Source organism: Oncorhynchus clarkii, chromosome 2 (genome assembly GCF_045791955.1).
Source record: "Oncorhynchus clarkii lewisi isolate Uvic-CL-2024 chromosome 2, UVic_Ocla_1.0, whole genome shotgun sequence".
In the NCBI taxonomy this organism is placed as follows: Eukaryota; Metazoa; Chordata; class Actinopteri; order Salmoniformes; family Salmonidae; genus Oncorhynchus; species Oncorhynchus clarkii.
Genome location: NC_092148.1, coordinates 66,042,000 through 66,064,068, shown reverse-complemented (window position 1 = coordinate 66,064,068; position 22,069 = coordinate 66,042,000). Strand labels below are relative to the sequence as shown.

Below are 22,069 nucleotides of genomic sequence, written 5' to 3'. Positions count from 1 at the left end.
GGCCTCTTGGTGGACTGTGTTGGGCTTGTTGTGGGCTAGCCAGTGCTGGGCTAGTGTGGGCTTGGTGTGACCTTGGTGTGGGCTAGCCCGTGCTCACCTTGCCCACCGTATACCCATGAGGCCAATGGGGTCATGGTTGCTGGGCATGGTCTAGGCTACTACGGATTGGTTACATCTCTCCAACCTACATGTATGGCTAAAGTCATTTATGGCAAAGCAAGAACTGGCCCCGAACCAGTTATCACATTTTATTTGGTGTGCATCGTCTTGCCCGGTTCCATGTCGGTCCCTTTACTCTTCTCATAGAACTTAGTAGCCACATTGGCTACTCATTGAAATTAGTATATTTATAGATCTGGATTAAATGGATATGCAAAAAGATTTTGTTGGTGACAATAGAAGGCCTATCTAGTTTTCCCTGGGTTGTGCCGTGGCGGAGATCTTTGTGGGCTATACTTGGCCTTGTCTCAGGATGGTAAGTTGGTGGTTGAAGATATCCCTCTAGTGGTGTGGGGGCTGTGCTTTGGCAAAGTGGGTGGGGTTATATCCTTCCTGTTTGGCCCTGTCCGGGGGTGTCATCGGATGGGGCCACAGTGTATCCTGACCCCTCCTGTCTCCTGGCCACAGTGTCTCCTGGTGGTTGAAGATATCCCTCTAGTGGTGTGGGGGCTGTGCTTTGGCAAAGTTGGTGGGGTTATATCCTTCCTGTTTGGCCCTGTCCGGGGATGTCATCGGATGGGGCCACAGTGTCTCCTGACCCCTCCTGTCTCAGCCTCCAGTTATGAGGCAGTAGTTTATGTGTCGGGGGGCTAGGGTCAGTTTGTTATATCTGGAGTACTTCTCCTGTCCTATCCGGTGTCCTGTGTGAATTTAAGTATGCTCTCTCTAATTCTCTCTATCTTTCTCTCTTGAAACCTGATCCCTAGGACCATGCCTCAGGACTACCTGGCATGATGACTCCTTGCTGTCCCCAGTCCACCTGGCCGTGCTGCTGCTCCAGTTTCAACTGTTCTGCCTGTGATTATTATTATTTGACCATGCTGGTCATTTATGAACATTTGAACATCTTGGCCATGTTCTGTTATAATCTCCACCCGGCACAGCCAGAAGAGGACTGGCCACCCCACATAGCCTGGTTCCTCTCTAGGTTTCTTCCTAGGTTTTGGCCTTTCTAGGGAGTTTTTCCTAGCCACCGTGCTTCTACACCTGCATTGCTTGCTGTTTGGGGTTTTAGGCTGGGTTTCTGTACAGCACTTTGAGATATCAGCTGATGTAAGAAGGGCTATATAAATTAATTTGATTTGATTTTGTTCACACCCACCTACCCAGTCATCATGGACCCGAAGGCTACAGGGTGACAGGGTCAAGGACGGTCATCACTATCTTCTATAGACACAAAGTCATTTGTACAATTTATCTTCATAAAATGTGATTTTAAACCTAACCCTAACCTCACTGATAACTTTACGCCTAACCCTAACCTTAAATCAAGACCAAAAATAAGCTGTTGAATCTGACTTTGTTGCCATGGAAGCTACTTGTGGAGACCGTGGTCTCTGAAATAAAATTGTATTCTGCTCCCACCTAAAACGGAAGTGATTTTAGTCCATCCCATAGTTTTGTCTCGCGAGAACATTCTACAGCTGTCAGAGTTCGTTCGAAGTAAAGTAGCATTTGGCAACATCGAATAGCAGGGTCTAAGATGCTTAGAGCTGTCAACAAAACACATTTCAAACAGTTGGTAAGTACACGATAGACGCATATGATTATATTATATTAACTAGCTAAGTAACTTGCTATTTATTCGCAATGTGGCAAATGCAAATCAGCACAATGTCGCTGGTGCCTAATAGACAGTTAACGTTAGCTAGCAAGGAAGCTAGCCAGTCAACTAGCTAACTTAGCTTACTCGTTAGCTAGCTGTGCCCAATGAACGAAATGGCATAGATTTTTTTTCTCTATATTCATAAAAATGAAATAAATCGATTGCCACAGTTTGAACATCTGATCATAGTTGATGGCACAGCTAGCGTCCTTAGCTAGCTGAAAATAGCTAGCAGTTAGCTAGCTTACTTATGCAACCTCGTAAACAATCACTTAAGAAACGAACAAAAAATGGCCATGCAATGATTTTAAAGACATTGAAGCACCATTTCAATAACGACAATAATTTAATGTACACTAAATCTATTATACATGTATTGTGCTGTGACGTTGTCTAGACTGCTGTGAATGACCTCTACTCTAGAAACTGTCATTCAGACACAGGTTCAGATAGAGCAGCTGGTACTGTCATGTTTTAGCTTGGTGATATGCTTGCTACTCCCTGTCAAAGGTTGTATAAGCCCATGTCTAGCTCTGATGTTATGTCAGATTGTTTACAGAAGGGTTTCACAGCTCCCTCCTCCCCTCGGGTGATGTTATGTACTAGTTCACACTTTCTGCTATAACTGACCTCCAATAAATAACCCACTAGATGTTGCTTTCCCCAACAAGCTACATCTGAACAGAACCAGTAGTATCCTGTATGAACTCAATATTAATGTTGCCTTGCTCTTTATTGGACTATCCAAAATGCTGTCATATTATTCATTGCTATTAATCATGGGTGTTTAAGTTTGATAGGCATTAGAACCATGTAATCAAGGCCGGCTCATCCATTAGGCAGACACATAACACCTCACATAATTCTACCTAAATACAATGAAAACCTCTCTCACCCAGTGGCATATGGGCTATTTAGGTGAGCGCTGATGCCGCCCCATGAGGAGCGCTGCCCACTTTGCCAAAGTCAGGGGCGCAAAATATGTATCTTATCCATGCCCAGCACGCCTCTCCAGGGTGCTGTTGGAGAGACACAGCGCTGCGGCTCTCCACCAACGCTCAAATCTAACATAAATCATGTAGCCATAGGCTAGTACACTTTCTACTATGTGGTGTTTCTGTAGCTTAGACTGGAGATCTTATTACTGACAATGTTAAGAGACACTTTTTATTTTTACATAATGCACATGTCTCCCATCAAATAGCCTAAATGTCACCCTTTCAAATACAAACGTGCTTCGATTTGAATATGACTTTACCTAAAAACAGGACAGGTCAAAATAAAATGGACAATATGGAATGAAATTAGCCTACTCACGACTGCTGTCCGGGAGTTTAACTCTGTGGGCTAAATTGTCATGAATTAGTGATTTCAATTGTACATTCATACATTTTTGACGAGCTGATCATAGCGAAGAAGAAAATGCTTCCTCATTTCTCACTGTGTAAACATATAGATTCTCATTGCAAATAGGCTCAGAATAACTCCTGGTAAACTTGGGTAGCTGATATGCAGATATTAAATAGCCAAAATGATTAGGCCTGGTCTTAGGCCATGGTTATGAATCAGACGGTAACGGTACGACATGGATGGGCATTCATAAAATTGCATTACAGGCCGACACTGTAGGCTACACTATTCTATTTTTGCGGGATAAGAGGAGGGAAGCAGAATGGCCAGGACTGGGGCTGAGTGTTATGTTAATGTTATGTCCTATTTACTGAAAATATATTTTCCCCATAGTCTGGTCTCCTCCAGAGGTTTCAAAGCACCTTGGTGGTGGCAGAACACAACAATGACAAGCTGACTCCCATTACGCTGAATGCTATCACTGCAGCCAAGAAACTGGGAGGAGATGTGTCCTGTTTGGTTGCTGGAACAGACTGTACAAAGGTAAGTTAAAACCGTGGGTTTGATCATCAGACTAATAACCTGTTGAAAATGGATGATATCCAGACCTACACTGTTAGTGTTTTTCTTCAAGGGATTGTTTTGCTGTATATTTATAATCTGTTCAGGTTGCACAGGAAATCAGCAAAGTCCTGGGTGTGAAGACAGTTTTGATTGCTCAACATGATGCTTACAAAGGCTCTCTGCCAGGTATGTATATCCACAATGTGAAGCAGATGCATCCGACAGATTCACTGAAGCTGTAAATTAGTTGGAAGTTTTACTTCTATGTAAAGTTAGGATGTTAAATTTGAGGGTTATTTTTCTGTCAATTTGCATGTGGTGTTAACTGCAACTTGCATGCATGTCTTTCCATAGAAGCGTTGACTCCACTTATCCTGGCAACCCAGAAGCAGTTCAACTTCACCCATATTTGTGCTGGAGCATCTGCCTTTGGGAAAGTAAGCTTATAACACCTTTATATACATAGCTTCAGTGAGGTCATTTGTTACTCCTCAGCAAGCTGTCTGCCTGCTGATGATTTCATATAATGGATTTAAGGCTAGTGTAAAAAAAAACATAGCTGTTATCAGTATGCTGGGTTTTTCAATCATGGTTTCTGGAAGTTATTTGTGGGGCATCTTTGGCTGATTGTTACAGATTGCCTTGTATCCCTGCTTATTTACCATCCTGTCTTTTGTAGAACCTGCTGCCCAGACTGGCTGCCAAGTTGGATGTTGCTCCTATTTCAGACATCATCGAGATCAAATCCCCTGACACCTTTGTCAGAACCATCTATGCTGGTAACTAGCTTTTTGTGAACGTGTTACAGTATATTTGAACTTTTGAAACCTATTGTTTCCCCCCCAAGCCAACCTAAGATGGCGTTCATATTTATTGACCACATTATAAATCACCAATGCAGTTTAGGCTGCTTTAGAATTTTTTTGGTACTCTATATGGATCTTGTTTGAAATGATTATGGGAAACCATGTCAATTTCTAACTGCGTTTGGGACTGCTCTAACAAATTAGTCCAGTAACTCACCACTTCTCCATGTACACAGTACTTACATGTACCATAGAGAACAAGTTTATTTATAAATCTAAAGCTAAATCAGCTTTTCGGCAATACCAGCTTTGATTAGATCCCAAAAGCCTAATTTTTCAATAGCACTAATGAGCTATGAATAAATCAAAATGATCCACTTCAACCTTTGCTGTTTGTCATGTCCAAATAGGTCTTATGGAAAACTCATGGTGTACCTTGAGCCCAGAAGATATTTTATCTTTTAGACTCTATTTGTGTGAAATTAATTTTCTATTTTAATTCCCAGTTGTCATCAAAAGAGTTGCATGTGGTAGTTACAAAACTGAACATCACTGTTGTTTGTCTCATTCACAGGAAATGCTCTCAGCACTGTCAAGTCTAATGACAATGTCAAGGTTTTCACTGTCAGAGGGACCTCCTTTGAGCCCGCTGAGGTGGAGGGAGGCAGTGCTACATCAGAGGAAGGTAGCTCCAGTACTAACCATGCACTGATACACACCTGAAAATCACACATACAAAAGCCATTGTTCTTGTTTATCATTCTAAAATAAAAAAAATAATTTCCTGGCTGGATAACATATTTGTCAGGGTATAGTTAAAAGCAAGGAGACATGAGACAGTTTGTCCTTGAGATGCAGTTTATTTAATATGATCCTCTGATGTTTCCTCATGTGTTGTTGTTTGTTTATTTCAGTTGCTGCGTCCACTCCTGCTGGGATGTCCGAGTGGCTGGAAGCGTCCTTGACCAAGAGTGACCGTCCAGAGCTGACCAGTGCAAAGGTTGTGGTGTCCGGAGGTGAGAGACACCTAACTTCATGCTATTTGCTTTTACTTGACAAATTAATTGATGTGTATGCCAAATGTTTAAAGAAATCATTACTGTCTTGCCCTTCTTTTAGGAAGGGGCCTGAAGAGTGGAGACAACTTCAAGCTGCTGTATGACCTTGCTGACCAAATGAATGCCGCAGGTAAGTGTGCGATTAGAATGAGTCTTTGAATGTTGACCTGCATATACAAATGCAAGTTCTGCATTTGAATACGTAGCTAGGTCTTCATCCAATTGGTGACAGACTTTCATGCAAATACTCTCGAATCCACATAAAGAAAACATGTGCATTTTCCCACCAGTGTTGTGTTTCCACCAAATAGATTTTTTGCGGATAAAAATCAGTGTGTGATGATGTAATGCACACACATTTCATGTACCGAATAAAAATCTGAAGTTTAATATGTTTCCATCGCTTTTCCAATTCTACCGATAGTTTTGTCACAAACTGTTGCATTAAATAGCAAATGTGCCTACTCTGGTCTTAGCACCTGTACTCCAGCCAACAGCTGGCAGATAGTGTTGGTAGGCTGTGCTGCTAGGTTAGTCTACATGAGATTATTATGGATAACATATTATGGATAGAATATTTGTATTTGTCAAATGGCAGTCAAGCATCGATCATCATGTCACCAGAATAAGACCCTCAATATTTATTGGAATGGAGTATCAAGATCCCCATCCACTGTCACCACCCTGTGAAGTTCATCATCACTTATTTAATCTGTAGCCTAATAAACTGCATGGTTTCCCGAGTCGTAGTGGTAGGACCACACACCATATGATTGTTATTATATCAATATTTGCGCATAAAGGCACTGCCATTTCTCACATAATGAATTTTACCGACACAAAAAGATGTCGAACGAACAAATGATCTGGCATTTATACAATTTTACCGAAATGTCCTGTTACCATCATAGCTGTCGTGATTTTGTTTTATACGGTAAGACTTTACAATTAAAATATTGGTGAAGAAATTTGATTGACAGCAGTAAAGTAGGTTTGAATTGATTCTCCCCACAGTTGGTGCTTCCAGAGCTGCTGTGGATGCTGGATATGTCCCCAATGACATGCAGGTTGGACAGACTGGCAAGATCGTGGCCCCCGTAAGTGACAAACTCTAGATAATTTAACATTCATCCTATTCTTTGATAGGGAATGTTGTGCTCACAATGGTGGATTCTGTATTAATATTGCACAATTATTCAAGATAAACCTTTTGTGGAAACATGGGTGTATACTTACAACAAAATAAATCTGAAAATGCGTAGATATATTTTCTGAGTTACCCAGCCAGTATTGATTATTGTGCAAGTTGCCTGCAGCTTGACAAAGGCCTGTTACTTTAGATGCAAACACAATTCCTTGAATTCAGTGTTCTAAAGATGGATCCCTTAGCCCCTTTTAAAAAGGTTAAATTCCCATTATCCGGTTCAGATGGGATATCCCAGCTGTGATTATCCACACATTTGAAATGTAGTTAATGGCACATTTATGCACCTAAATGATTTAGCTGATCCATTAAGCAGAGCACAGTGCAGTGGGTATCTGCTCAGAGCCACAGACCAGGCCATTCTGCCCAAATTGGATTTTGCTAATGTTTTGACAAGCTTGTCACATTTGGGCTTAAAGCCCATTTATTGTTTTTGTTTTGTTTATGAAACATACTCTGCTATACTACCGCTCGTGCAATGATATGCAATGATGTCTGAGGTTGAAAAACAGTGTTCGTTGTTTGAAGTAACACCATTGTCACAAACGGATGTGGCAGTTTCACCATTACGGATTCCAGCTTTAATGTATTAAATACAATTTTAATGGAAGTATTTTTATCCTGCTCATATTTGTCAGTCAGTTATTCATAGTCCTCATGCAAACCATTCAGAGGATTCAAGTATTAAATGGTCATTTTTGATCGCTACCTTCCGGCATTGTTAGGACAGAAGAACGATGTCATATAAGTGTTAATGTCTGTCTGACATCTTTTTTATTTGACAAATGTCCCCTTGAATAGCACAACTGTGTTCCTTCTTGTTATGTGTATTTGAATGATCCACTTTTGACAGGAGGAATATTTAGCTAATCAACTATTTGCAGGCTTTAAATAGTAGTTATATCCACTATTGAACTGCTCCAGTTATAGTTTTTCTGAAATGAAATTTGACATTTAGTGTTTCTGTCAGTATGTATTCATAGCTTTTGCATATTTACAGTGGGGCAAAAAAGTATTTAGTCAGCCACCAATTGTGCAAGTTCTCCCACTTAAAAAGATGAGAGAGGCCTGTAATTTTCATCATAGGTACACTTCAACTATGACAGACAAAATGAGGAAATAAAATCCAGAAAATCACATTGTAGGATTTTTAATGAATTTATTTGCAAATTATGATGGAAAATAAGTATTTAGTCACCTACAAACATGCAAGATTTCTGGCTCTCACAGACCTGTAACTTCTTCTTTAAGAGGCTCCTCTGTACTGGCTTAAGCAGGGGGACACGTCTGGCACTGCAGGATTTGAGTCCCTGGCGGCGTAGTGTGTTACTGATGGTAGGCTTTGTTACTTTGGTCCCAGCTCTCTGCAGGTCATTCACTAGGTCCCCCCGTGTGGTTCTGGGATTTTTGCTCACCGTTCTTGTGATCATTTTGACCCCATGGGGTGAGATCTTGCGTGGAGCCTCAGATCGAGGGAGATTATCAGTGGTCTTGTATGTCTTCCATTTCCTAATAATTGCTCCCACAGTTGATTTCTTCAAACCAAGCTGCTTACCTATTGCAGATTCAGTCTTTCCAGCCTGGTGCAGGTCTACAATTTTGTTTCTGGTGTCCTTTGACAGCTCTTTGGTCTTGGCCATAGTGGAGTTTGGAGTGTGATTGTTTGAGGTTGTGGACAGGTGTCTTTTATACTGATAACAAGTTCAAACAGGTGCCATTAATACAGGTAACGTGTGGAGGACAGAGGAGCCTCTTAAAGAAGAAGTTACAGGTTTGTGAGAGCTTGTTTGTAGGTGACTAAATACTTATTTTCCATCATAATTTGCAAATAAATTCATTAAAAATCCTACAATGTGATTTTCTGGATTTTATTTCCTCATTTTGTCTGTCATAGTTGAAGTGTACCTATGATGAAAATTACAGGCCTCTCTCATCTTTTTAAGTGGGAGAACTTGCACAATTGGTGGCTGACTAAATACTTTTTTGCCTCACTGTATGTATATCAAAGAATCATCACACTAGCATTCAGTAGCCTAAAGTCTTTATAAGACTGTCTTCACCCTACTGTCCTGACGTTTACAGACAGTGTGCCGCTGTATTGTTTATGTAATCTAAGCTGTGGGGTGTCATGCCTGAGCAACGTTTCAGACGAGTACCACATTCGGATAACAGCTTGGCAACGGAGCAGCCAGGTTGTCATGTTGCGGTCTTTTGTTGTTTTTTATCGGCTAACAATAGCATCACCACAGTTGAACGACTAGCTACCAATACAATCATGTTCCTTGCAGGGAGTTGCTTTCACACCTGAGGGAATGCTGGGTGTGAAATAGTAGGCTGAAACAGTGCTTTATGCTATTTTTAGCAACACCACAGCAGGTAGCTCTGTCTAGCCTTCTAATTGAAAATGCAAAGCTGCTAGAAGAGCTTAAAGAGACTAACTCTGAGAAGATTCTCCAAATAGGTTAGACATTGGACTCTTGGACCTTTTTTGTTTTAACATTTTTGTATGTACTCTGATCTTTCCATACAGTGATACTACAACATGTTTTGTGGTCATTCTATCTCTGCAAGGACAGTACACTTGCTGGATAGGACAGTGCCTCTCATGGTGAAATATTGGTCCTCACTTCCAGTCGTTGGCAGACTTGTGTTCATAAATTGATGTTCTGCTCCTCTGAGACTACTCCAATAACATTAAGTAGCACTGAAATATTCATATGGCAGTGCATTACGCTGAAAGGTTCTGATGTGTTTTCCCCATAGGTGAGGTGGATGCTTGGGAGGGTCCTACACTCTGCTACACCCCCCCCCCCTCCCCCCAGCACTCTCCCTCTGAGAGATTACACAGACCTGGTCAGGGTCAGCACTAGAACAGCTCCATACTCTAACCCAGGACTGTCCTGCAATCAGCTTAATCTGTACTAGGGTGCCAATGACGACCTTAGTGGTGTCGTGATGGTTTTCTGGAGATTGATGGAAAGTTATTCAATAAATATTGTAGGCCCACATATTATACTACTGGTATTGAGTCCGTTGCAGGCATTCCTACAGTAAGGTGTCTAACCTGTGTTCAGCCTGAAACAACTGGGACTACATAGATGTGGCGGTGCACCAAGCGCTTGTATTATGCTGATACAGCTTGTTTTGTCATCTTGTTGTCTCTGTAGGAGTTGTACATCGCTGTTGGCATCTCTGGAGCTATTCAGCATCTGGCTGGGATGAAGGACAGCAAGGTACAGTACAGTTACCATTCTTACTTGTTTCTTCCCTGTCCCTTTATACCAGAACATTCTGTCATGTATACAGAGTAGGCATGCTGCATTATTTATGAAACACATTCTGCTTTGCACTACAGACTATTGTGGCCATCAACAAGGACCCAGAGGCTCCCATCTTCCAGGTGGCTGACTATGGTCTGGTGGCTGATCTGTTCAAGGTGAGATAGTAGGCCGACTGTGTTGGAGGAGTATTCGCCCATGAGGAAACATTACCAAACACTCTTGCCATGACTGAAACTAACCCAACACTGGGTTAGCTTTCAGCACAGTCCTGACTAGATGATCAGCAAGACACCAGCATTTCAATAACCAAGAAATGACAACAGTGACAATCAGAATATTACATTCACTATTTCCCTGATCAGTGTTGCAAGAACCATTATTATTCCACCTAATGGAAATGTGTTGAATTATTGAGGTGCTGAATTAATCAGAGGTGAGTTGTGGCCAGAGCCTGCTGTTGTGTAGAGATACAACAGCGCTCCTTCAAACCATAAGTTCTCATGTTTTATTTTCTCTTCCCTTGTGCCATTACTTTACATGCTCAGCTGCCCTCTAATGTCTGGCTGGCACATATGGCCAGTGTGTCAGAGGGTTGCCATACTCTTGAACAAGAGGGCCCGTGCTTTCGGTGAAAGTGTATTAGCATTTATTTTCATGTGTGTGTAATGTTGTTCATCTTTTATTTACTATGGCGGTGGTGGTGTGTGAGAGGCCCAGGTGTTATGGGGAAACTCCGTAAAAGTGATTGGTAATAATAGCTCTTTGCAGCAGAGTTGTGACCTGCTGGTTATCAGCTTACATGTGATCACTCCTCGGATAACTCATTCAAATGTATGGTCTTTCTCCTCTTCCTTCAATTGAAAACTGATCTGTGGGACATACTCGACTCGGGCGCTACTGATACTGATAAACTATATGTCATTCAGCAGGCAACCCCGCTCATGTCCCTTTGATCAGTTACTCTCAGAAAATGAAATAGTTTATCAATGACTTGATCTTAAATGGTGTCACCCCAAACTGTGAGACTCAACACTTACATTTATCTAAAAGTTCAACCTTCCATTTCCATGTCGCAAGCACACATTGTGCCCATTGTGTCAACCTTGCTAGATATGCCTGGTTAGGGGGTGCAACCATCTTAAACTACTCTGTTTTGTCTTTGTCTCACTAGGCTGTCCCTGAGATGACTGCAGCATTGAGCAAGTGAGCCAAAATTCAGCTCAGCAGCCATACCTTCACTACCTGGGTACCAAGACCACATGGTTACAGCTCTCCTACAATCTCTGCCTTAACGTTTCTGGAGCTACTTTTCTGGGAACACTAATAATGTTATCATCCTCCTTCCTAAATGGAAACAGAACAACACTGTTTATAAACCGGACATCTGTTTTTATGGACCTAGCTATGATAATGCCACAAATAATGTTTTGCTTACCTGGCGTAGGTGATATTTTTGTTCCCTGTTAATGCATATTTTGTAATATGTATTTAACGTGGCGTCACAATAAAGGCAATCTTCAGGAAGTCTAAACCTGCCTCACTAATGCACTTTTATTAATGTGTAGTCCCCCGAAAAGGTCTTGGTATCAATGATAAAACTGACTGTAAATGACTGTTCTTTTACCACGTTTGCTTTTAATTGCTTTTACTCTGCACTGAATTCCCTTCATGATCAATTTACAAAATGCCTGTTGACATTTAAGTGCACAGGATTAGATTGCCATGTCTGAAAGCAGATATTTTTAAAGGTCCATGCTATAATACTTTTTCTTCTGACCAACACTTTACATAACATCTTCAATTACAAACCCCTTGAGATTTGGTAGCTGAAACATCCCTCAATCGCTCAATTGTCTGGCTTAAAAATATTTTGTCATATCATTTGAATACAAACTTTAGCATTGATAATGTAGAAAGACAAAGGTAAGAAATAAGCTGAGAACACAGCTCAACACCGTAGAACACAGATCAAATGTACCCTGCATTAGTCCGATCAGAGAGGACTGTACTTAATGTTGAGGTCGAGAGACTCCAGGTTGACTTTCAGTATGGTTTGTTTATAAAATGTCTGATTAGTGTGGCTCATGACATCATAATATGATTGCCAGTTAGTAGTTGTTTTGTGATCAGTCTAGTGTCTCCAATCCCTAAGTAAGTACATCAGATAAACAAACCACCCAGTTCCACCCACACACACCCAGCCCCATCGCTAAATTATATCACATTCAAAAGCATCAGAGCCAGTCACATTTCTGCTGAGCCCTGCTACCTCAGAGCTTGGGCTAATGCCCTAATGCTGGTTTCTTTTGGTGACTCCATATACTCATTTATAGTGGCACTTCCTGATAGATGTTCAGTGCCTGCTCACTAAGGCATGTTTCCCTGTCCTCAATGGACGATGGGCTGTGCTGGCAGAGCTGCCATTCACAGTTCCAAGGTGCTTTTGGCAATGAGGAAGATGGCTGTATGCCAGTGGAGGATGCCTCTGAGTTCATGTCTTTAGTTTTAGTGAGTTTCAGGAGGGTATTTGAGGAGTGAGTCAGTGCTGGCTAAGAGATACAGTACCACCTGTAGCCCTTTCCTATGTCTCAGGCAGGCTGCTGACGGGGGCATCTGCCTGAGACAGCCTGTACTTCTCCTCCATGAAAGGCTCCCTGGCCTGCAGGTGGATGAGAGGCTTGGTGTGGAAGCCTCTGCGGCTCTCCTTGTTCCTCTTGTTGTAGATGTTGAGCCTGTGCTCCAGCTCAGGGCTGGTCTTGGCGGAGCCAGCAGGGCTGGGCAGTTTGAGGTTGACAGGGTCCAAGCCCTTCTGTCCCAGACAGGAGTCATCAGACAGGGAGGAGAGCAGCTCCTGCACCACGGCGCTGGGGTGTCCTCTGGGGCCAGGCTGTGTTCCCAAGCCCAGGGCCAGGGGGCTGCAGTAGGGCGGGGGGTAACAGCGCTGGCCGCTGTAGGAGTCTGTGGAGGTGGAGGCCTCGCGGACGGTGGAGCTGCAGTCGGTGTTGGAGCCCAGGGTGTGGCTACTTATACTGTGCTGGTGGGCGCTGAAGCTGGAGCGAGAGCGGGACACGGTGGTGTTGGAGGCCTCGCTCACAGAGCTACCCGTCCGCTGCAGACAGCTGGACGCTGCATCTGCACTCACCAGAGACGAGGGCAGCTGGCTGGGGTTATTGGGCAGGTGCACATCTATGGCTGCAGTGGTGATGACACGAGCTGGGTCTGGGATCCCAACATCTACAAGAATCACAAACAACTTGGACTCAACACATGATCCTGCTGACTGTCCGCAAAGCAAAGTACACAAACAAACCTGTGAGGGTGTAGACAATTGTTTATTCTTACCACTGCTTGCCTCACTGTAGTACTGGCTGATGTAGTTGTTCATGTCATCTTGAACAACATGATCTGAAAGAAATAAGAAACAAAATAGGTATGTACTTTTTCTCAGAAACAATTAAATGAGTTAGATGTTTGGTACCCTTATCTAATAGAGCTTGTGACAATCTATTCCCATGTTTGTTCTGTAAAGATCTCCCAGAATGCATCAGTCAGATATTCCTGACCAGAAGGTTGAACCCATAGGAAGCAAGGTAAGGAATGTAAAAAGAGGTGAGGTGGTGGGTAGAAGGGCCTGTGGCTGGCATCTCTGACCTGTAACAGTTTACCTCTAAGTGCCATCCCCATTCCCTCAGGACCACTAGACAGATGGGTTTTATTTATGTTTCTTCTTCAAATATTCATTTTAAGACTGTTCCAAGAAGGCAGGGGATGCTCGGACTAAAATGTGGCGTCAGAGACAATCACTCTGCGATTAATAACACATGAGCATGTGAGGACCACTTAAAAGGCTGCAGTCTGACACAGCCTCTCTGTGAAACCTCAGATATCTCATCTCAGATATATAGCAGAGAGAGGAGCAGGGTGATTTATGTATTTACTAAAGGAAAGTGCTTTGTTTCTCCTGTCTCCTGCAACTTATGATCTGTCTCCCTTTGAAAGTTTTATGGCTCCTGTATTCATTGGAGTGTTTGTTCAGAATTTTAAAGACTTATGTTTTGATAATATTTCAGTACCCCCATGCCAGTATGCCAGTCACCCTGCCCTCCTTCTCCTGAGACATGAAAACAAACAGTAGGTTTAGGCGGATGTTCTCCTCATGATTAAATCCGATTGCGGGTTATAGGCGTTGCGGCTTTTAAAGGCAATGAAAAACAATTGGGAAATTGCCATTAAAAGGTCCTGAAAAGTCATTCTGAAAAGTACTTTTTCTCTCATGGCTAACTACCAGGAAGTTTGAAGAGACAGGTTGAGTGGGCAGGGAGCTTATATTTAAGAGCTCGCCTACACTGACAGCTCTTTGAAACTCCTATGTCAAGCAACTTGGATGCAGTGAGCAACTAATTTGTTGATACACAAAGCAACTCAAAAAACATTGAAATTGCTTCAATGATACCAATTTGTTTTTTAATACATTCCCGTTTGATATGTCTCTTGTGATTCACAGCAGTACTGACGAATGTGTTGTCATGACAACTGTGTCAGCGTTTTGAAAGACCCTCCCCCCCTCCTTTGTTCCATGCTGGTTGAAGACCCAGCTAACCAGTAACTAGCTAACACCAGACACAGATGAAGACCCAGCTAACCAGTAACTAGCTAACTCCAGACACAGATGAAGACCCAGCTAACCAGTAACTAGCTAACACCAGACACAGATGAAGACCCAGCTAACCAGTAACTAGCTAACACCAGACACAGATGAAAGGGGAAACATATAAGTATCTTTGCCATAGATCAATATGGTAAAGATTTAATTATATTTGCTGACACCCTACAGTCACATTTTGGCACCAGTAGAGTAGCTATCTAGCTATATAAACTACGCCCCTCTGCAAACACACCTTTCTTATGTTGGTTACTAGGCGGAACTTATTTAAATGAGACAAAATAATATAATTTTACCATTGGTGTATTAAAATGAGATTAAGGTGATGTTACCTTGTCCATGTATCCAAGTGTTTGACATGGGGAGGGAACCAGTAACTTTATGATCAAACTTTATCAACGTAGAAGCAACAGCCATTAGTCGTCATACTTTGATCTGGTTTCCTTCAAATGTCATCACATTTTATGAAAAACATGATTTTGACTGTTCATACATAACCTTTATAAGCAGCAATGCCTATAATCCACGATCGGATTGAATCCTGGCCTAGGTTAGATACAATGGTCATCATACAGAAGTGCGACATCTTTTTAAACCAATCTTTTGGTTTACAGATACACTCCCCTATGTATTTATTTGGACAGTGAAGCTAATTTGGCTCTATGCTCCAGCATTTTGCATTGTTTTATTTGAGGCGACAGTATAGAATGTCACCTTTTATTTGAGGGTGTTTTCATAGATCTGTTTTACAATTTAGAAATGAACGCACTATGCATCTAGTCCCCCCATTTGAAGGTGTCATAACTATTTGGAAAAATGTATTTATAGTGTATAAAATGTTGTCAACATTTTTGTATTTGTTCCCATATTCCTAGCACACAATGACTACATCCAGCGTGTGACTCTGCAAACTTGTTGGATGCATTTACAGTTTGTTTTGGTGCTGTTTCAGATTATGTTGCGCCCAATAGAAAATAATGTATTGTATCATTTTGGGGTCATTTTATTGTAAAAAAAAATTGGATATGTTTCTTAAAACTTCTATGTTAATGTGGATGCCACCATGATTATGGATAATAATGAATCAATTGTGATTAATGATGAGTGAGAAATTTACAGAGGCATAAATATCATCCCCTGTTACTGGTAATGGTGAGAGGTTAGCATGATCTTTATGTATCTGTAACTTTCTCCCTCATCATTATTCACTATTCATTCATTATTATCCTTAATCATCGTAGCATCCATCATTCTTATTTACAATAAAAGTGACTCCAAAATGACTCTACATTATTTACCATTAATTTATATTGGGCACAACGTAATCTAAAACACAACCAAAAAACTACAAATACATCCAACAACTTTGTCGAATCACAAGCTAGATGTAGTTATTACGGGCTAGGGATATGGGACCAAATACTACACTTTTGACTAAATGTAATACACTGTAAGTGAATTTGTCCAAACACTTAAGACACCTTCAATTTTTTTTATTTAACTAGGCAAGTCAGTGAAGAACAAATTCTTATTTACAATGATGGCCTACCCCGGCCAAACCCGGACGACACTGGGCCAATTGTGCGCCTCCCTATGGGACTCCCAATCACGGCCGGATGTGATTCAGCCTAGATTCGAACCAAATCAAATTGTATTAGTCACATGCGCCGAATACAACAGGTGTAGACCTTACAGTGAAATGTTTACTTACAAGCCCCTAACCAACAATGCAGTTTAAAAAACATGAATACGAATTAAAAGTAACAAGTAGTTAAAGAGCAGCAGTAAAATAACAATAGCGAGACAATATACAGGGGGTACCGGTACAGAGTCAATGTGCGGGGGCACCGGTTATTTGAGGTAATATGTACATGTAGGTAGAGTTATTAAAGTGACTATGCATAGATAACAGAGAGTAGCATAAGTGTAAATGAGGGGGGGGGGGGCAATGCAAATAGTCTGATTAGCCATTTGATTAGATGTTCAGGAGTCTTGTGGTTTGGGGGTAGAAGCTGTTTGGAAGCCTCTTGGACCTAGACTTGGCACTCCGGTACCACTTGCCGTGCGGTAGCAGAGAGAACAGTCTATGACTAGGGTGGCTGGAGTCTGACAATTTTTAGGGCCATCTTTTGACACCACCTGGTATAGAGGTCCTGGATGGCAGGAAGCTTGGCCCCAGTGATGTACTGGGCCATACGCACTACCCTCTGTAGGGCCTTGCGGTCGGAGGCAGAGCAGTTGCCAAACCAGGCAGTGATGCAACCAGTCAGGATGCTCTCGATGCTGTAGCTGTAGAACCTTATGAGGATCTGAGGGCCCATGCCAAATCTTTTCAGTCTCCTGCGGGGGAATAGGTTTTGTCGTGCCCTCTTCAAGACTGTCTTGGTGTGCTTGGACAATGTTAATTTGTTTGTGATGTGGACACCAAGGAACTTGAAGCTCTCAACCTGCTTCACTACAGCCCTGTCAATCAAAATGGGGGCGTGCTCATGCAGTTATGAGTGAACAGGGAGTACAAGAGGGGACTGAGCACGCACCCCTGAGGGGCCCCTGTGTTGAGGATCAGCATGGCGGATGTGTTGTTACCTACCCTTACCACCTGGGGGCAGCCCGTCAGGAAGTCCAGGATCCAGTTGCAGAAGGAGGTGTTTAGTCCCAGGGTCCTTAGCTTAGTGATGAGCTTTGAGGACACCATGGACACCAATGAATAACATTCTCACACAGGTGTTCCTTTTGTCCAGGTGGGAAAGGCCAGTGTGGAGTGAAATAGACATTGCATCATCTGTGGATCTGTTAGGGCGGTATGCAAATTGGAGTGGGTCTAGGGTTCCTGGGATAATGGTGTTGTGAGCCATGACCAGACTTTCAAAGCACTTCATGGCTACAGACATGATTGCTACTCATGTAGTCATTTAGGCAGATTACCTTAGTGTGGCTCAGGCACTATGGTGGACTGCTTAAATCATTTTGGTATTACAGACTTGGACAGGGAGAGGTTGAAAATGTCAGTGAAGACATTTGCCAGTTGGTCAGCGCATGCTTGCAGTACACATCCTGATAATCCGCCTGGCCCTTTCGGCCTTGTGAATGTTGACCTGTTTAAAGGCCTTACTCACATCGGCTGCGGAGAGTGTGATCACACAGTCGTCCGGAACAGCTGGTGCTCTCATGCATGTTTCAGTGTTATTTGCCTCGAAGCGAGCATAGAAGTAGTTTAGCTCGTCTGGTAGGCTTGTGTCACAGGGCAGCTCTCGGCTGTGCTTCCCTTTGTAGTCTGTAATGGTTTGCAAGCCCTGTCACATCTAATGAACATCGGAGCTGGTGTAGTACGATTCGATCTTAGTCCTGTATTGATACTGCCTGTTTGATGGTTCGTCGGAGGGCATAGCGATATTTCTTATAAGCTTCCGAGTTAGAGTCCCGCTCCTTAAAAGCGGCAGCTCTAGCCTTTAGCTCAGTGCGGATGTTGCCTGTAATCCATGGCTTCTGGTTGGGGTATATATGTACAGTCACTGTGGGGTCGACGTCATCGATGCACTTATTGATGAAGCCAATGACTGATGTGGTGTACTCCTCAATGCCATAGGAAGAATCCCGGAACATATTCCAGTCTGTGCTAGCAAAACAGTCCTGTAGCTTAGCATCTGCATCATCCAGGGACTGTAGTGACATCTCTTGCACTAAGATGTAGTGCCTTAGACCGGGAGCCCATTTGGGAGGGGACTAAACACAAAGTGCTTCACTGTCCAAATAAACACGGAGGGGAGTGCATATTTACATAGAGGATCTTGTCCTCATTCAAACAACACTCCCATAGCACTGAGGTCTCCGACTCAGAGGTCCCACACTGTAGGCATCCCATCAGGCTGCTGTTCTTGTGGAATGATTTTCCTTGTACAGTACTCTACTATTCTATCCTCCCTGGAATCTGGTGTGGTTTGTTAGATGTCTGTTGTGGTTTCCAGGTGAACGGAGAACTTATTTTCGACCCAGCCAACCTCTGTTTAACAAACATGACCCAAAGCACAGAGCACTCTGTTCATTCGGCCACTTTGCCTGGAAAATCTGATCTGACTTGGCCAAGGCATCCCACTATTCCCCTGGCTTCAAGAGAGACCCTCTGTGGTTAGAAACCACAGCCAGCAGGCAATCCCTAGAGATAGAACCCTATGACATTGTTTTATCTTGATGAGACAATCTACAGTGTTCTGATGTAATGCTACAGGATCAGGGTGTGGTACCTCTAGGGGCTGCTGCCTCCCTGGCTTTAGCCTGGCCTCGCTGATCGGGGCCCCCAGGGGCCAGGCCGTCCACCTCCTGGAAGCTGCTGCTCTGCTTGCCCCACACATGGTGGATCTGCATGGCAGCCTCTCGCTCTGCTACCAGGTCCAAGTCCTGCTGAGCCAGGTGGGCCCGCAGCTGCCTGATCTCAAACTAATAGAGAGAGAGCGAGAAAGAGAGAGTGAGAGAAAGAAGGAAAGAGAGCGAGAAAGAAAGACAGAGAGAGAGAGAGAAAGAAAGAGCGAGCAAGAGAGAGAAAGAAGGGGGGGAGGACAAAGGGAGAACATACATGTGTTATCCTTGCATACAAACACCTGAATACCCTTTAAGAGCTCTGGCCCTAACGTCCACACACTGTATCTCATCCACTAACTACATTACTGGTAGCTGTTGGCTATATTGCCAAACCCTGACTTGTGTCACACTGACCATTGCACACATAAATAGATGACATGTAAATGTATGTACATATTACAGATCCCTCTAATGGTTAGAACATAAACCTTTTCCCTCTTGGGTCAACAGGACCCAGCAGGGTTGTACAGTGACAGTCATAAGCCCTCAGCTGTACTATATTACATGGACAAATGTGACTTTATAATTTTCCTGAATGGAAATCCCAGGATGGGAATAACAGGAATGTTGTGAATCATTATGACTGAATACAGAACCTGATAGTATCTCCTATTACGGATATGTGATCTATTTATGTATTCAAAGGGTCAGTGTGACACAATTCAGTGTTTGTCAGATTAAAGGTTTGGTTATTCCACTAATATGTGTGTGAATTTGAATGTGTTATTTTAGCAATTATTTCTGGCACTTTGCTGCCCTCTACTGGTCAATGACAGGTAATGGTAACTAGTTAGACAGGTGTGTGAACATACTGCCTGCTCCTGGCAGATCTGGGTGAGTCTCTCCAGCTGCTCCTCCCTGACAGCTTTGGCCTTCTCATACTGCTGGTTCTCCATCTCCATCTCCACTTTTACCTGCAGCACGTAGGCTGGGACAGAACACAGGGCAGACTGTTAAAGAGACTTCTAGGTAGGGATAAACAGCCACACTGACATAACTTATTTTTTTAATATCAGTAGTAGGCCACATAAGAGGGATTAAGATCAGTAAGAAAAACATGTTTCCTGTCTTAAATCAATCATTGTACATATGTGTGCATGTGAAACATGGAACTTCCACAAGAGGGCGTAACAATTAAAAACAGCTTAGAGTCAAGAAACAGTACAACGTGTGTGTATCTGTATCAGATTATGTATGTATTTGTCATTGTGTTGTAAAGCAAGTATTGATTGTGGTTGGTAATATGCATGGTAAAAAAAAATCCGTAAAGCTCTGTAAAAAGCCAGTTAGGATAATAAAATCCATAAGGGTGGAGCTACAGAAATATTGTTGTCGCATCTCTTCAACCTGACAGTTAAGGACATGACACAGAGGAGACTGTATTCATCCACCCTCTGCACCCCATACATCTACCCTCAGGCCCTCCCAGCCTCACCATCGATGATCCTCTTGACCCTCCAGATGCGCAGGGTGATGATGAGGCCGATGGCGTCCCAGGGGCTGCTAGGGCCGTTGGCCACCGTTGAGGCCACCATGGGGGCCAGGGACAGGACTATGACTGCACCGTCAAACACCTACACACAAGCACACACACAAAGATATTAGCAAGAAGACAATATTTGAATGAAAAAACATGTACAACTATGACAGACAAAATGATTAAAAAAATCCAGAAATCACATTGTAGGATTTTTAATGAATTTATTTGCAAATTATGGTGGAAAATAAGTATTTGGTCACCTACAAACAAGCAAGATTTCTGGCTCTCACAGACCTGTAACTTCTTCTTTAAGAGGCTCCTCTGTCCTCCACTCATTACCTGTATTAATGGCACCTGTTTGAACTTGTTATCAGTATAAAAGACACCTGTCCACAACCTCAAACAATCACACTCCAAACTCCACTATGGCCAAGACCAAAGAGATGTCAAAGGACACCAGAAACAAAATTGAAGACCTGCACCAGGCTGGGAAGACTGAATCTGCAATAGGTAAGCAGCTTGGTTTGAAGAAATCAACTGTGGGAGCAATTATTAGGAAATGGAAGACATACAAGACCACTGATAATCTCCCTCAATCTGGGGCTCCACGCAAGATCTCACCCCGTGGGGTCAAAATGATCACAAGAACGGTGAGCAAAAATCCCAGAAGCACACGGGGGGACCTAGTGAATGACCTGCAGAGAGCTGGGACCAAAGTAACAAAGCCTACCATCAGTAACACACTACGCCGCCAGGGACTCAAATCCTGCAGTGCCAGACGTGTCCCCCTGCTTAAGCCAGTACATGTCCAGGCCCGTCTGAAGTTTGCTAGAGAGCATTTGGATGATCCAGAAGAAGATTGGTAGAATGTCATATGGTCAGATGAAACCAAAATAGAACTTTTAGGTAAAAACTCAACTCGTCGTGTTTGGAGGACAAAGAATGCTGAGTTGCTTCCAAAGAACACCATACCTACTGTGAAGCATGGGGGTGGAAACATCATGCTTTGAGGCTGTTTTTCTGCAAAGGGACCAGGACGACTGATCCGTGTAAAGGAAAGAATGAATGGGGCCATGTATCGTGAGATTTTGAGTGAAAACCTCCTTCCATCAGCAAGGGCATTGAAGATGAAACATGGCTGGGTCTTTCAGCATGACAATGATCCCAAACACACCGCCCGGGCAACGAAGGAGTGGCTTCGTAAGAAGCATTTCAAGGTCCTGGAGTGGCCTAGCCAGTCTCCAGATCTCAAACCCATAGAAAATCTTTGGAGGGAGTTGAAAGTCTGTGTTGCCCAGCAACAGCCCCAAAACATCACTGCTCTAGAGGAGATCTGCATGGAGGAATGGGCCAAAATACCAGCAACAATGTGTGAAAACCTTGTGAAGACTTACAGAAAATGTTTGACCTCTGTCATTGCCAACAAAGGGTTTATAACAAAGTATTGAGATAAACTTTTGTTATTGACCAAATACTTATTTT

The 22,069-nt window shown here is 42.8% G+C and overlaps 2 protein-coding genes across 2 annotated transcripts in view; one reads left to right on the top strand and one right to left on the bottom strand.

Moving 5' to 3' along the window:
- The first annotated feature begins 1,605 nt into the window (after positions 1-1,605).
- Positions 1,606-11,619, top strand: LOC139372121 (electron transfer flavoprotein subunit alpha). Its single transcript, XM_071111986.1, has 12 exons — positions 1,606-1,741; positions 3,569-3,718; positions 3,844-3,925; positions 4,094-4,176; positions 4,419-4,518; positions 5,120-5,230; positions 5,460-5,561; positions 5,665-5,733; positions 6,618-6,700; positions 9,975-10,040; positions 10,163-10,243; positions 11,260-11,619. The coding sequence occupies exons 1-12, from the start codon at positions 1,703-1,705 to the stop codon at positions 11,293-11,295; spliced, it is 1,002 nt and encodes a 333-aa protein (XP_070968087.1). The 5' UTR covers positions 1,606-1,702; the 3' UTR covers positions 11,296-11,619.
- A 71-nt stretch (positions 11,620-11,690) lies between these two features.
- Positions 11,691-22,069, bottom strand: part of LOC139372105 (transmembrane protein 266) — a 56,713-nt gene continuing 46,334 nt past the window's right edge. Inside the window, exons 7-11 of the mRNA XM_071111985.1 lie at positions 20,543-20,681; positions 19,920-20,035; positions 18,993-19,185; positions 13,431-13,493; positions 11,691-13,322 (exon numbers count right to left, since the gene is read on the bottom strand). Coding sequence (XP_070968086.1) covers positions 12,670-13,322; positions 13,431-13,493; positions 18,993-19,185; positions 19,920-20,035; positions 20,543-20,681 — 1,164 coding nt within the window. The 3' untranslated portion in view covers positions 11,691-12,669. The remainder of the gene's footprint in view (positions 13,323-13,430; positions 13,494-18,992; positions 19,186-19,919; positions 20,036-20,542; positions 20,682-22,069) is intronic.